Source organism: Castor canadensis, chromosome 13 (assembly GCF_047511655.1).
Source record: "Castor canadensis chromosome 13, mCasCan1.hap1v2, whole genome shotgun sequence".
Taxonomy (NCBI): domain Eukaryota; kingdom Metazoa; phylum Chordata; class Mammalia; order Rodentia; family Castoridae; genus Castor; species Castor canadensis.
The window spans coordinates 126107666-126122763 of record NC_133398.1 but is presented as its reverse complement, the minus strand read 5'-3'; the positions used below and the strand labels follow the sequence as shown (position 1 = coordinate 126122763).

The 15098-nt window shown below is 46.0% G+C and overlaps 1 protein-coding gene across 1 annotated transcript; it reads left to right on the top strand.

Annotated features, from left to right (window-relative positions):
- The first annotated feature begins 1656 nt into the window (after window positions 1-1656).
- On the top strand, window positions 1657-14177 carry LOC141415520 (uncharacterized). Its single transcript, XM_074052220.1, has 8 exons — window positions 1657-1677; window positions 2225-2444; window positions 2576-2756; window positions 3222-3345; window positions 3597-3702; window positions 3799-3946; window positions 4893-5054; window positions 11330-14177. Exons 1-6 carry the CDS (start codon window positions 1657-1659, stop codon window positions 3804-3806), a joined length of 660 nt encoding a protein of 219 aa, XP_073908321.1. The 3' UTR covers window positions 3807-3946; window positions 4893-5054; window positions 11330-14177.
- The last annotated feature ends 921 nt before the right edge of the window (window positions 14178-15098 follow it).

Sequence of the window (15098 nt, the reverse complement as noted above, 5' to 3'; positions counted from 1 at the left end):
CAACTTTTATGCACCAATATGTTTTTGTGTGTAGTCAAATATGCGACTACGTTCTAAAGACTGAACTCAAGGTGCCAATGGTACACTAGGAGAAAGACTGGAAGTCATACTGCCTCTTCTATAACGAGAAATTCAAGATCAAATTACCAGCACTGGATGAGGACCTTCTTTCTGGGTCATAAGGGCACAGGGAATCATATGGAAAGGACAGTAAGAGGGTGAGCACCAGACACAGAGGAAGGCCTGAACAAGTCCTTGTGAGGAACACATTCTCTAGATAACAAACCATCCAGGGACAGGCTGCCTATAAGCTTCACAATGCCCAGGAAGCTAGAGGACACAGAGACTCTGCCCTGTGTCCAGGGCAGCCAATCCCAGTTTAAGAGGTAGGGAAGGAGGCAGGCCTGATCTGAGGCTTTAAAGCCTGAGTCCACAAAGCAAAGCCAGATGCTTGCAGGATAGCCATCTTGAAGAACTGAGTCTTGGGCATGCACCTGCACCTGAACAGCTGCAGTCAAATCAGGTGAGCCTCCCCAGCTCCACTGAGTCATGGTGGGAACAAGGAATGGAGCAAGGGACCTCTGCAGGGGTGGTCAACCAGGCAGATGCAACCTCCAGAAACAAGAGTATCTGGCCCAGCACTGCTAATGGAAACTGGGAAAGGATGGGAGGGGAACCCAAGGTGGTGTCATCAGCACCCAAAGGATCCTGAGTTGTGCAATTCCCTCAGGCTCATGGTCTGACCAGATGGGATAAGGCAGCTGGTTGCTCAGCCCTTCTTCCACCACCAGGTCTATCCATTGTCTCTCTGTACCAGAGAATATTCTCTGAACTCTAAGGGATATTCTGAGGGCAGAAAAATTGGTAGTATGTCCTTTTACAGTCTCTGCCCAGAATCCCACAAGGGAGAGTTGCCTGAGACTTGAGCCTGAAGCTCTGGGAGCTACCTGCCCCTGTTCAGGTGCTGGCATTGGTGACTTTGACTTCCATTTTCTTGGCCACATAACTGTGTCCCTGGATGGGGCAGCAACTGGGGAGTTGGAGGCTGATGTGTGGAAATGTGGGAGTGCTGGGTGCTATTTTTCGAGTTTCTCTAGGAAGGGCATTCCAGAAGGGTTTCACTCAAGAAGGGGAGGTTCCAAGACATAGCTAATTCACCTTGATGTAAGTGTGAGGTGTTCTCCCAACTCTTGGGGATATCTTTGCCCATATGTGGAATCAAACATCTCTATTAGGGAGATTTTCTTTGAATGACAAAAACCTGAACCAACCATTTCCTACTTGTAAGTCATTGACAAGCTTCTTACCAATGGGTGCATTCCTGCTATACTCATATCCTAAATTATCACTACATACTCTGTATATTCTTAGAGATCTGGGCAGGCTGCTCTTCATTTTGGTGTGTCAACCATATACTTCCATATGGCTATTTTATTATTCATTTTAATACCCATCTATTAAGGTCATTTACTTTCTCAACACAGATACCAAATTTTGAATTGTCCCTTTGGATTGCCCTGAAAGTTTTTTTTTTTTTTTCCTACATCTTGGGTCACCTTAGTATTGGGTGAGTATTTTGACTTTCTTTTGAACAGAGATGCTGGATCCTCAGCTGCCTTCTCAAGATGAACAATTTTAGAAGCTACCATAGTTCATATGGTAGTGGAAGATCTGGAAGTAAGTTCCTTTAAATGTAGTCCAAAGCCTCAGGGCTCAGGGAGCACCACTTTGAAGATGACAGCTTCAGGGGCTTTCCGGTAGAAGAGAGACGGGATGGGCTATGATGGCAAGGGCAACCTGTGACTGGGAGAAGGTGTGTACAGTTTCTGGGCAACACTACCTAGGAAATAGCTTAGAACTGTCTAATCACTAGTCTTGGAGGGACCCTGATGGCAGTGTTTCCTGATTGGTCAAAACAAATCAAAAACAAAAACAAGACCCATGTAGTTAGTATGTATCCTTCTGGAACTTATTTTAAGAAATAGTATTCTTTGCTTTACCACTGAGCTACACCCTCAGCCTGACACTTTTTAAATTCCAAAAGAAATGCACACGTCCTATGAAATTATCAAATAAATTAAGTAGAAAGTCAGAGATTATGCTTTTCCCCACCCAATGAACCTTTTTTTCTACTTTGGTTTTGGTTTTGCTGGGATGGAGGCCAGCCAGGCCTACACCGCAAGCTACTCCCCCAGTCCAGGCAACCTCCTTAACCTGTGCACAGGAGCCTCCAAAGTCGCTTCCAACTCGGCGATTCCCCTACCTCTCTTCCAACGAGAGCCACACGCCTTTCGTGACAGCTGGCCAGGCTCCTGGCCCGTGCAAAAGTCCCTGCAGTCGAAACACTACGGAGTCCGTGATCCGGAGCTGCCTGGAAGGGAAGGAAGGTGCCGCCATCGCCCGTTTCTTCCCCAAGTGCAAGTCTAATTCTTGTGCCCGCGCAGGTCCTAGGCAAAACAGATACCACGCTGAACTCCCTCTCCCGCTCTGCTCAGGTACTCTTTTGCAAAGGGATGCCATTTTGCATGACGTCACCCCGGCCCGGAGCCTCTCAGCTTGGACCCGCCCCGCCCAGGCCGAACCTCACAACGGCTCCCGGACGCCCGCAGCCGGCGAGCGCCTGCGCAGTGCGACCCCAGCGGCTCTCGCGGCGGAAGGCGGAAGCGGCCGGGGGAAGAGAGGAATGCTGGGGCAGGTGCCCGGATGTGGGCTGGGCGCGTGCGCAGTGGGCTCCCGCGCAGTGGGCTCCCGCCCTGGTAGGTCGAGCCCATTACCCCAAGCCGTGGCTCCGCGGCCGTCCTGGAAGCGGGAGCTGGTGCGGGAAACCGGGCGTTCCGTGAGAGCTCAGCGGGTCTGGCCTGCGCGGGAACCACTCCGAGGAGGGGCGGGGACGAGGAGTGCGCGGAGCTGCCAGGAAGAGCCAGGTTCGTGGCGCGGACGAGCAGCTGCGGGACACCGAGGCCCTGGAGCCCAGGTGCCGCGCCACGTTCCCGGCCCCTTCGCCGTCAGGCCCGTGCGCCCTCCGCATGGCTGGGTTAATCCAAACGACACCCTCAGCCTTCTCCACGGTGCCTGGGTCAATACTTACAAGACCAGTTTGAATATTGCTATTCCTCCATCATGGCTTTAATTTCTCAGGTATAGAAAAAATGCTGTTTCAGAAGCATGGGTCTAAATGAGATTCTCATTTCTTTCTTTTTCTCTTCTCGTTTTTCAAACAGGAATCCTTTTCTCTTCCTCGCCATCCTTTGCTTGGGAATGGCGTCCGATGCCCCAACACTTAATCACACTTTGGATGTGCAGTGGGAGGAGTGGAAGACAAAACACAACAAAATCTACAGCAAGGTTGGTGACATCAAAAGTGTTCCTGGGAAACAGAGAGAGACTCCATAGCTGGGGAGGAGCTCCCAGAAGCCAGGTCAAACCAAGGTAGTAACCTAATGACACCTGTTTGAGCACCATGTGGAAACAACCCTGCTGTTTCTGGACATTTGTATCTCCTAGGAAGTTCAAAGCTATCCCTGGCCGTAGTGTGTCTTCATCTTTTGGGGTGGGTTTTAAAAGCAAGAGAGACCATCACTTGTACTTATTTCTAGAATGAAGAAGGAAAAAGGAGAGCAGTATGGGAGGAGAACTTGAAAATGATTGAGCTGCACAATGAAGAGTACAGACAAGGGAAACACGGCTTCTCCATGGGACCTGGTGAGTGTGGTGTGCATTGTGTAATCTGTGCTTCCTCTCCTCTGTTTCCTACAAAATGCTCTCTGCTCTGAACATGTTCTTTACTCTTCCTTGAAGACCCATGAAGAATTCAGGAAGACAAGACTTGGCTATCAAACCATGGAGGACGATTGTGTGGATTGTCAAGGTGATGTGACTGGTGTGAAGGATCAGATATGACACTGTCACATTCAGCCCTTCCAGTGCCCACAGGAAAGACAAGAAGGTATTGCCATTTCCTTTAGGAGACTACAAAGTGACCTTAGGTTTACCTTTTCTTTTTAGAGAATAGCAGACATCAGAGCTGCTGTTCAGGTCTTGGTATTTGCTTTGTGGTTGATGCCTTTTATTCCCTTTTTAGGGTTAGTGTGTTTCTTGCTAAGCTTTTAGTGTGATTGGGACCCTAGGAGGACAGATGTTCAGGAAAACTGAGTGAGTAGAACCTAGGGGATGTTCTTCCTCTCAAGGAGATTGTGACTGCACAGATGGGCAAGTCAATACACACTTCCTGTACCCGATAGATGACGGAGGGCAGGACACAGAGGAATCACCTCTTTAGGACTGCAAAGTAAATGGATCTCTTCACTTTGGTGTCATTCCTGCTCTGGTTGTGCAAGGTGAAACAACCTCAGAGATAAAAGACTCCTTCCTCAGAATTCCCCTCTAGATGGGAGAATCTGGATATGTCCTAAGTGAGTTCACTCATGAAAAATTAACCTGGCAGAGCTCTAGGGCGGTATGGGTAGCACACAGGCGATCTTATTTCCCTGTAACACAGAGCACATGCACACCGTGTATATGTAATGTGTTTCTCCACTGTGGAAAAATTCCTATAAAACGGTAGATGAAGCATGTCTTATTAAAGACATATTAGCTATGTTTCAGTATCAAACAGCAGCACGGGATGATTTATAACAGCATTGATTGGAAACCCTAAGCTGCAAACTTCTGAGTCCTGGGAACCCAACCCATGTTCAGCAAGGTGGACAGCAATAATTAAGTCTCTTACTCTTTACTTTTAAAAGGGCCGATCCTCAGATTGTTTATCTGAGATCTCTCTAATTTGCTCTTGTGGGTGCTCCCGGCTGTGTACTTCCCTCTTAAGTTAGTTACTTTTATGAACACAAATGCTTTGTTCTTCCTATTAAATGGAGAATTTGCTCTTCCTTTAGCTGGAGTAAGAAATGGGGAATGGACAGCTGCATGAAGATCTTAAGAGACCAGGACAACCACTGTGGTAGTGCCACAGCTATCCCACTGTGCAAGCTCCTCGTTGGCGATAGGAAGGTTTCGATTGCGGACATCATGCCCAGAGGAGGGACTTTATCACCAAGGTGACCAGCTCCTACTGTGTCGGATCCAACACTTGATAAGTTGTGAGCTCTGACATCTTTGTAGAAGTAAAATGATACCACTACTATTATAACTGATGTAAACACAGTAGTATTAGTATACATAATGCATTGACTCTCACTTGATTAATGAAATTTAAATTTCGTAAGGATGATACAGCTTTCTCTTTAATGCACATTCCATTCTTCTCTGAAGGCAAAATTGAATGTGTCAGTGGTACACCAGGAGGAAGAGAGGGTGACTTCCAGCTCCTCCAGTCATACATATGCAGACCTTATCTCAGGTGCCCTGTGTCAAACCCTAACCTTGAGTGGAACAAAATTTGACAAACGATCTATGAGGATAAAGGAAACTTGTTTGAATAAAGAAAAAAATAATTTTTAGGAAGCAAACAGGAGGATATATGATTTCACTACTATGAAAGGGCCTGGGAGATCGGGTTCATATACCAAGATGGTTGTAGCTGTTGTTACTGGAGTTCTCGTTCCCTGCTGGAGACATCTGGAAGTTTGGCTTCCAGACTGGACATCCACCAAGATCACACAGAGTGTGGTGTGGGTGCTGATGTAGTCTGGTCCTCAGCTCAAGCTGGTGATCAGAGATCCCCCAAGAGGCCTGTCTGGGTCTTTGACTCCCACAGCACGGAAATGTGGGAACTCTACATACTGTATACATCTGTTCTAAGTGGATAAACTTTAAACAGAACTTTTATGATGTGTATGAGATTCTCTATTTGAAATGACACGAAAAAGTATTACTGAAAAACATAGCCTCTTTTCTCCAGTAGTGCGTGTTTAAAGTTTCACCATTCATGTTTTTAAATGGCTTTTGTTTTATATATATGTGTTAAAGATATATTTAAATGGCTTTTGTTTTATATTTATATAATCAACAAGTGTCTGTACATCACCTTTATGAGGTGGTGCTTGCTGGATCTAGAGACACAAAAGTGAACCAGAAAATTCTAGTCCCTCCTCCTGGAGCTCCCATTCCCCTGGGGCAGCCAGCACAACCCAGCATGGCTGGATTCCAGGCCAGTGGTCATGGGCCCTGAAAGGAGAGCAGAGGACTCTGTAGTATGTGTTAGGGACGCAGTGCCCTCTAGGGGTCGGGGAAGGTCCCAGCAAGTGACACCTGGTCAAATTGCAGGAGTGCTGTGCCATCTCACCTGAGATGAGAGTGTTCCCCTGATTCTCAGTGGCCATGCTCAGTCAGTCCATTCACATAGCATGGAAGAGAAACCTCCATGACCAGCTGACCCCAGTGCAGCCATGCACGTGTCACCACCCAGAACTCCTCTGACAACGTTGGATTTGAGGCTCCAACTTACTGTTCTAAACCAAGAATGTTTTTCCCTCACGCTCTCTGGAGATCAGGTAGTTGGCTGTGTCAACGAGATTTAAAAAAAAAATACCCATTTTGCCTAACACAGTGCCTCGCGTGTGTAATCCTTGCTACTCGGGAGGCTGAGATGTGGAAGATAGTTATTTGAGGCCAGCCTGGGCAAAAAGAACAGGCCTCTATCAATTCTTTCTGCTACCTTTGGGGCCTCTGGTACCATGGAGCCAGGCATCTGTTAATAAAGCCACATGCTTTATATTAAATGGAGAGCTTGCTCTTCTTTCAGCTGTGGGTAACGCTGGGGTGTGGATGCCTACAAAAAGATGGCCGGAGGTCAGAACAACCACCGTGGAAGGCCTCAAAAGCCAGCTTTCTCATTCTGTGAGCTCCTGAAGTGATATTACCTGCTTTTTCTTATTTCTTGTGTTTCTAAGGAGGGATTTGTGTGGTGTAGGAATGGGTGTTTCCTCCAGTTCATTTGGTTGACCACTCTTCTCTTGAGGGCTCACTGTCCAGTACCTCCCAGGGAGGAAGGAATAACCCACCACAGCAGTGATAACTGCATTCATTTTTGAAGCTTCCTCTTTTGTGAACCTCTTTGTGTGCCAGGGGTCACTGCTGGTCACAAGGAGCTTTAAAGACCATGAGCTGGGGAGGAACCCAGCTTGTGCCCCTGGGAGCAGAAAGTGTCAAGCTTCAAGGTGACCCCAAATGCATCAGAGAGATGGGGAAAAAAGCTGAGCACTGACTTCTGCACTGGATAGGCATAAATGAGGGAACCAGGCTCTCTCCTGGCCACAGAGAGCAGGGCTACCAGTCACCATTCCATCGCTACCTCAGTGCCCTGCTGCTTACACTTCTCAGTGCACCTCTGTCAGCCTTTCTGTCTCTGGTCCATCTGCAGAACCATCTCCCACCCAAACACCATGGCAGGGTGACCCGAGATCCTCATCCACAATTGTTCTCTGTATCTTTTTCAGGTCCCCAAAATAGTTCAGTGACAACAACAGGCCCCTCTCAAGGCTGTGCCTGGTGTTATCACTCAAAGATGTTGGGAGTGACAAAATTGTATTTCATCCAGTGCTAGTCGTTGGACAGGAGGGGTCACGAAGTGTAAGTTGTCCTCTGGTTAGATCTGTACATCTGTTCACTCCAGATTTGCCTGGCTGTCTTGTAGTTGTAACCCTGGATTCCAGTTCTTTATGAAGCCAGGATTGCAGCTTCTCACCGTTTCTTCTTTGCTTCTCTGTCACATTTCTGTTTCTCCATGCTTTTCAGCATTGCTGTCACCTTTTGTCTTAATTCTCAATGCTCTTCCTCTCTCCCTGTCTTTGGAGTAGAGTTCCTTCTTTGTTACACTGAGTCTTCTCATTCACGAACCACATGGAAGAAGTGTTGAACCAACTCTCTTTCCACTAGCTTACCATATTTCTGTTTTAAATGCACCAATTTTCTTTTGTTTGTGTTTAGAACCCAAACATGCAATTGGGTTCTAAAGACAAAACTAAAGGAGTCATTGGTACACTAGGAGAATGAATGGGTGGCCTTCTGACTCTTCCAGGATGAGAAATTCAAGGTGAAAGCACCAGCATCTGATGAGGGCCTTCTTCCTTGGTCATAGGGGCAGGAGGGCAAAAAAGAAGACCACCAGATACGAAAGGAGGGCTGGACTTGTCCTTGTAAGGAACACATTCCCTAGATAACAAACCATCCTGGGATATGTTGAGTTCAAACTTCATCATGTGTATGGAGTCAGGTGACCCACAGACTGCACCGTGTCCAGGGTAGACAATCACAGTTTAGGAGGTGGGGAGGGAGGCAGGCTTTAAAGCTTCTGAGTCCAGGTAGCAGGGACAGATGCTTCCGTGATAGTCACCTTTGAAGAGCTGGGTTTTGAGAGTGCACCTGCACCTGGCACAGTACACTGGCACAGTCACGGCCTTCTCAGGTGAGTGTCCCTAGCACCACTGAGTCACGGAATGGAGGAAGGGACCCTTCAGGGATGTGGTCAAACAGGCACATGCACACTCCATGAAGAGCATCTGCTCCAGCACTGACAATGGGACCAGCGAATAAGGGTGGCAGGGGAACCCAGGTTGTGCAATTCAGTCAAAGTCATGATCTGGCCAGCTGGGGTAGATGCACACCAGGCTGTGGTGCTCTGCCCATCTTACACCACCAGGTAGTATGCACCTATTGATCACTTCCAGGTTACATCCTCTGAACGCTGAGGGATGTGCTCAGGGCAGAAAACTAGGTTGCATTTTTCCTTCAGAAACTCTTTGTAATGCAGCCTTGTGGACATGAAACTACTCTAGCTTGTACTTGTGTTGAAAGGTCTTTATGTCTTCATCGAGGCTGAAGGACAGCTTTGCTGGATAAAGGACTCTTGGTTGGCAGTTACTCTCTCACAGCTTGAATTGTTTGCTCCATGCTTTCCTGGCTTTTAGGATTTGTGCTGAGAGGTCTGAGGTGATTCCTACGTGTTTACCTTTGTGTGTGAGCTGGCATTTTTTTTTTCTTGATGCTTTCAGTTTCCTTCCTTTGTTTTATAGATTTGAAATTTTAGTTTTGATGTTTCGTGTTGGTGTTCTTTTTCTGATCATGTCTATTTGGAGTTCAAAATGCCTCTTGCACATGGGTGTCTGCTTGGTTACATAAATTTGGAAATTCTACTAGAATTCATTGAGTAGATTTCCTGTGCCTTTAGTTTGTATTTTACCTCCTTCTTTTAACCCAGAAATTCCTGGGTTTGGTCTTTTGGTCATGTCCCAGAGTTCTTGTATGTTGTATTCATGTGTATTCATTTTTTTCTTTATGATTGTTTTCATGTCCTCCATCTCTGATATTTTCTTCTGTTTGATCTTATCTACTGATAATACTACCTGTTGTGGTTTGTATTTAATTTATTGAGGTTTTCTTTGATTATATCTCAACTTGATTATTTTTCATAATTTCTATTTCCTTGCTGAATTTTTCTTCCATTATGCTGACTTCATTTTATAGGACTTGTATTGATTGCCTAACTTCATTTATCTGGTTTTTTTTAGTCCTCTTTAAGGTTTCTGATCATTTTTGACAGTAGGCTTCTGAATCCTTTGTCTGACATTTTGGCCAATTCATTATCCTTGGATTCAGATGTTGAGTTGTTGTGGTGGGAGTTTGGAGATAAAACATTGCCTTGATTTTTCATATTTAAATATCCATGCTGTATTTTGCTCATCTGTTGGTCTTTTGCTTCTTTGTGTGAGTGGAGAACCTACTTCAGAATCAAGGTAAACAAGTCAGCACTAAATCAGGTATTTGATTCGTGCCTGAATCTATCTCTCCAGTAAGGCTGTATGGGAGCAGAATTCTTATTTCTAAGAGGATCATCTGGGAGCTTAACACTGGCTGAAGGATAGAGGGATATATGGATTGAGTGTTGTGGGGGTTGGATGGGGGAAAGAGGAGGGATGATGAGAAGAGAATGGAGGTGTGGAGATAGCATGAGAGGGTTCTCTGTGTTAATAACTATGAAACAGAGAATGAAAGAAACAGGAGAGAAGAGTCAAATAAGAACAAATTGGCAGAGAGGAAATAAACAAAGAACCCAAACAAAAACAAGATCAGATCAACAACAAATAAACAGAAAAAGAACCAAACAGATTAAAATTTTTAAAACGCACATTTCTTGTCCCTGAGGGCACTTTTCTCTTGGTCCTTCTTGGCCTGGTTGTTACGGGAACAGCTTCAGAAAGGCAGAGGTGAGCTTTTAGCTAGGGCCACAGGGCAGGACAGCTGAGACAGTTAATTCTCATAAAGAATCCGAAGATAGGGTGCTGAGACTTCCCTGCCCAAAGTCCCTCTGTGCAGACCTGCCCCAGACCTGAGCCTGGAGCTCTGGGAGCTACCTGCTCCTGTTCAGGTGTTAGCATCGGTGACTCAAACTTCCATTTGTTTGGCCACATGATCCTGTTCTGAGTTGGAGGTTGATATGTGACATGTGGGAATGTTGGATATTGTCCTTCCCAGTGTCTCTAGGAAGGACGTTCCAGAAGGGTTTCACTCAAGAAGAGGAGGTTCCAAGACATAGCTCTTCTCCTACCGGATGTTAGGAAAGATGATGGTGCGAGGTGTTCTCCCAACTCTTGGGGATACCTTTGTTCCCATATGGAATAAAACATCCCATTAGTGAGGTTTTGTTTGAGTGACAAAACCTGGACCAAGGGTTCCTACTTCTAAGTTGCTGACCAGCTTCTGACCCCTGGCACATTGGTACCATACTCACTCTAAACTAACCCTGCATTCACTGTTCAACTCCTAGACATCTGGCAGGTTGTTCTTCATTTTGGTGCATCAGCCAAACACCTCCATGTGTCTGTTTTAATCCAAACCCTATCCTCAGTCAATGGGCCAATACTTATAAGAACAGTTTAAATATTGTAATTCCTCCATGGTGTCTTTCGTTTCTCAGGTATAAAAAAGAATGCTGTTCTAGATGCACTGGTTCAATGAGATCCTCATTTATTTCTTTTTCATTTCGCAGCTTCAAAATATGAATCCTTTTCTCTTCCTCGCCACCCTTTGCTTGGGAATGGCCTCAGCTGCCCCAAAACTTAATCACTCTTTGGATGCACAGTAAAAAGAGTGGAAGACAAAACACAACAAAACCTACAGCAAAGTTGGTGGCATCAAAAGTGTCCATTAGAACCCCAGAGAGACTCCATAGCCAGGGAGGAGCTTCCAGAAGCCAGGTTTTACCAAAGCAGTAACCTAATGACACCTGTTTGAGCACAATATGGAAACAACCCTGCTGTCTCTGGACATTTGTAGCTCCCAGAAGTTCAAAGCTATCCCTGGCCAAAGTGTCTCTTCATTTTTTGGGCGTGGGTTTTAAACAGAATGAGAGACCATCACTTGTGCTTATTTCTAGAATGAAGAAGGACAGAGGCAAGCAGTATGGGAGGAGAATTTGAAAATGATTGAGCTGCACAATGAGGAGCACAGCCAGGGGAAACACGGCTTCATTCACCTTGTCGATGAAAGGACATGGTGCGTGTGATATGCTTTGGTTTTCTGCATTTCTTTCCGTGGTCCTTAGAAAATCATCTCTTGCATTCAACATGTTCTGTACTGGGCTTTGGAGACCACAGAGGAATTCAGACAGGTGAGGAATGGCTTTGAAATCCAGAAGCACAAAACAGAGAGAATGTTTGAGGAATTATTGCACGAGGAACTTGGCTCCTGATGGTACATTTGTCACTTTTGTTAGAATGTAGACTAGGCACCTGACATAAACTCTGCATATGTATGACGGAGTAATATATTCAGGTCTATGTAGTTTCACAAACGTAAGAAGAATTGACAAGCCAAAGGTACAAGAAATGAGAACAAAGGTTCATGTTCATACAGGCAAGTGTCCCACCTGAGAGAGTTTCTTCCCGTGCTTCACAGTGACCGTGCTCAGCCGGTCCATCCACACAGCAAGGACAGAGGAAGCTGCACTGGCCAGGCGACCCCAGTGCACCCATGCAGGTGCCAGCACCCAGAGCTCCTCTGAACATGGTGGCCTATGGACTCCAACACATTGTTCCCAGACAAGAAAAACAGGAGAGAGCTTCACTAAGGTCTGAAGCAGGGAAGGACAACTAGAGAGTGCAGTGTTCTAATAGACCACTTTGCTGGTTTTGTTAGTGTTTCCTTTGGTACCAAGGCAGGATTAATTCTCATTTTCTCATGTGAAAGATCACTTAGTCATTGTTGGCTCACTCATTGAGAGCTTGAAAAAAATACTCACCTTGCTGGGCACAGTGGCTCACTCCTGTAATCCTAGTGACTTGAGAGGCTGAGATCCAGAAGACAGCTGTTTGAGGCCAGCCTGGGCAGAAAGATCTAAAGGCCGTATGTCAACCAACAGCGAGGCATGGTTAGCTCAACCCACCATCCTAGCTTCACAGGTGGCATTATGGTTCCAGGCCAGCCCAGGCCAAAAAATTTGCAAGACGCCATCTCAACAGAAAAATGCTGGGGTCAGTGACAACAGCCTGTCATCCTAGCAAGAGCAGGAAGTAATCAATAGAAGGATTGGGATTTAAGGCATCCAAGACATAAAGCAAGACCCTATTTCAGAAAAAAATACTGCTGTCCAAGGGCTGGAGGCATTGCTCAAGCAGTAGAGTGTGTGCCTCATGCGCTTAAAGCCATGAATACCAATTCCAGCACTGCCAAAAGCCAACCAAACCAGAAAGCACCTTCAGTGCACTATCAGAAGTGAGGCTATGCCCTGTGACAGGGCTCTCACCACATGGTGAGGTAATAGTGGAAGTAGCAAACCAGTAAGAAAAAATCTCTGAAAGTTGAGAACTACCCATCAGAAGTAGCATCAGTGTTACAGCAGAAATCTTACCTGTCATACTGTCTAATCAAGGGCAACCTGCTATGCATCACCATCCCAGATTTAGTCCCAGGGGATAAGAATAAGTCCCAGGATTGAATTCTAAATGGTAACAGTGTCCTCTTGAAAAAAGGAGATTGGTGACGTATAAGACCACGTCATCTGCAAATAGGGATAGTCTCACTTCTTCATTTCCTATTTGAATTCCTTTTATTTCATCTTCCTATTGTATTGCCCAGGCTGGGAATTCCAGGATTATGTTGAAGAAGAGTAGAGAAAGTGGACATCTTTGTCTCATTGTGACTTTGGAGAAAATGGTTTCGATTTGTCCCCATTTAGTATGATATTGGCTGTGGGCTGTTGTATAGAGTAGCTTTCTGTTTTTAATGCACCGATTTAATGAATATGTTGTTCTTCTCTGAAACAGAATGGAATGTCCTAATGGTGTGCTAGAAGAAAGAGTGGGTGCCCACTGGCTCCCCCCAGTATATATGTGCTGACCTTATGTCAGGTGCCCAGTCTATATTTTAGCAAAAGTGACAAATTTGCCATCAGGACAGAAGTTCTTTATGTTTTATACATAGAATGTGGGGTAGTGGGAAAAAGATTCCTCTTCCAGGGTGGTACCTAGATTTGACCCAACCACAATTTATGTAGTGCCCACTATGAGCCCGTCATCTTCACCGTGAAAAGGCAGCTCCCCACCTCATTGAGTGAGTGCTGGTGGGAGAGTGAGATGGTCAGAGAGGAACTCCAGGAAGAAGGGATGCAGACACACCAACCTGTCATTGAGAAAAGAAGAGCTAAGTGTCTTAGCAGAGACCAGAGGTCAGCACCCTGAGAAGAGACTGTGGTTAGGGACTCTGTGGCAGGACTGGGGTTGTTGAAGTGGTGATAAATGTTTACTAGGACACAAGGACCCCTGGGTAGTGCAGTGAAGAGATCAAATTCCAGTTATCTCTTCCTGTACAACCAATAACCTAAAATCACAGCATCTTGAAAACTGTCTTTCACATTTTCTGACTGGACTCAACTGTGTAGTTGTCATTTGGGATTCTGTTTTCCTGCTGGAGACACATGGAGGTTTGGTTGTGTCAGACATCATTGAAGGATCACTCAGTGGTGGTTGAGGATACGGTGTCTATGGTCTTTCAGCTCAAGCTGGTGAGGGGACCTCCACGAGGGGCCTGTCTGTGGCTCTGTCCCTTATGGCATGAAACTGAGGGAACCATACGTAGTATAAACATACATTCCAAGTGGAGAAACTTTCAGCAGTGACTTGAAAGCTCCCAGTGTGTATGAGCATCTCTATTTGAAAATAATAAGGAAAAGTCTTACCGAGGAACACGACCTCTTCCTCAGGAGTTCATTCTTTTTTTTTTTTTTTGGACTCACTGCACACATCCTCTTCCAGATCTTTTATTTAAATAGTAAAAAAAAAAAAAGATTAGCTGTAATTCTTTTGGAGCTTACATCCTCCCTTCTCCCTATCCAGAAGACTGTTTAGTCATTCACACCTTTTGTTTCCTGTCTTTGTCAGCTCCTTATCGATGAGAAAACAGTTGCTTCAAATTCCAGATGAATCCACTTCTAAGATACACTTGCACAGGAGAGTCACATTCCAAAACACTTCACACACCCACACTTTATCAAAAGCATCATTTATACAGATGCTGGCATTCTCAACCCATGCTTAGGTGCACAAGTATTTACCACCAAACCCACGGCTCCCTCCCAGCAGTCACACACCTGTGTGTGACTCAGGGGCTATGCTCTGAAAAGCCCAGTTATTTCATATGTTTGACAGGAGGGAAGGGGATGGAGCCAGGCAGGGAAATGCCAGTACAGGAGAGAAATGCATCAGGGGCTGCAAAGCATCTGGAACTGTTGGGAGAGGATCAGGGAATCTCCTGAAATCAGAATTCGATGGTCAGAGAATCCTGGCTGAGGACCCCTCTCGGTCACAGGCGGGGACCAGGCTAGCTGCCCAGCACCCATGCCATGGAACATTCTCTTAAAACAGGCAAGCCTGGCAGGTGGCCCTGCATGCCCCAGGGCTGGAGCCTGCTTCCAAGCCTAGCCATGCAGCAAGGGCACAAGTGTCCTTGGTCATACTAGTGCCCATGTCCAGCTCTAGGGGTACAAGCCAGCCTCTGGCCAGAGGCCCCATCCCCAGACTCACACACTGACAACACCTGTCACTCCAACAAGTCATACTGAGGCCACCTCTCCCTGCAGATTACAGGGCCTGCCACCGCGCCTGGAATTTCTGAATCCTTCCACGAGATGCAGCTGTCACCCGCAATCC

Excerpts from the sequence above, each read along its gene's own strand:
- LOC141415520 (XM_074052220.1), top strand. The coding sequence starts at position 1,657 with ATGGTAGTGGAAGATCTGGAA. Across the intron at positions 1,678-2,224 it reads TGGTAGTGGAAGATCTGGAA|GAGCCTCCAAAGTCGCTTCC; the intron begins GTAAGTTCCTTT and ends ACCTGTGCACAG. Across the intron at positions 3,346-3,596 it reads ACAACAAAATCTACAGCAAG|AATGAAGAAGGAAAAAGGAG; the intron begins GTTGGTGACATC and ends ACTTATTTCTAG.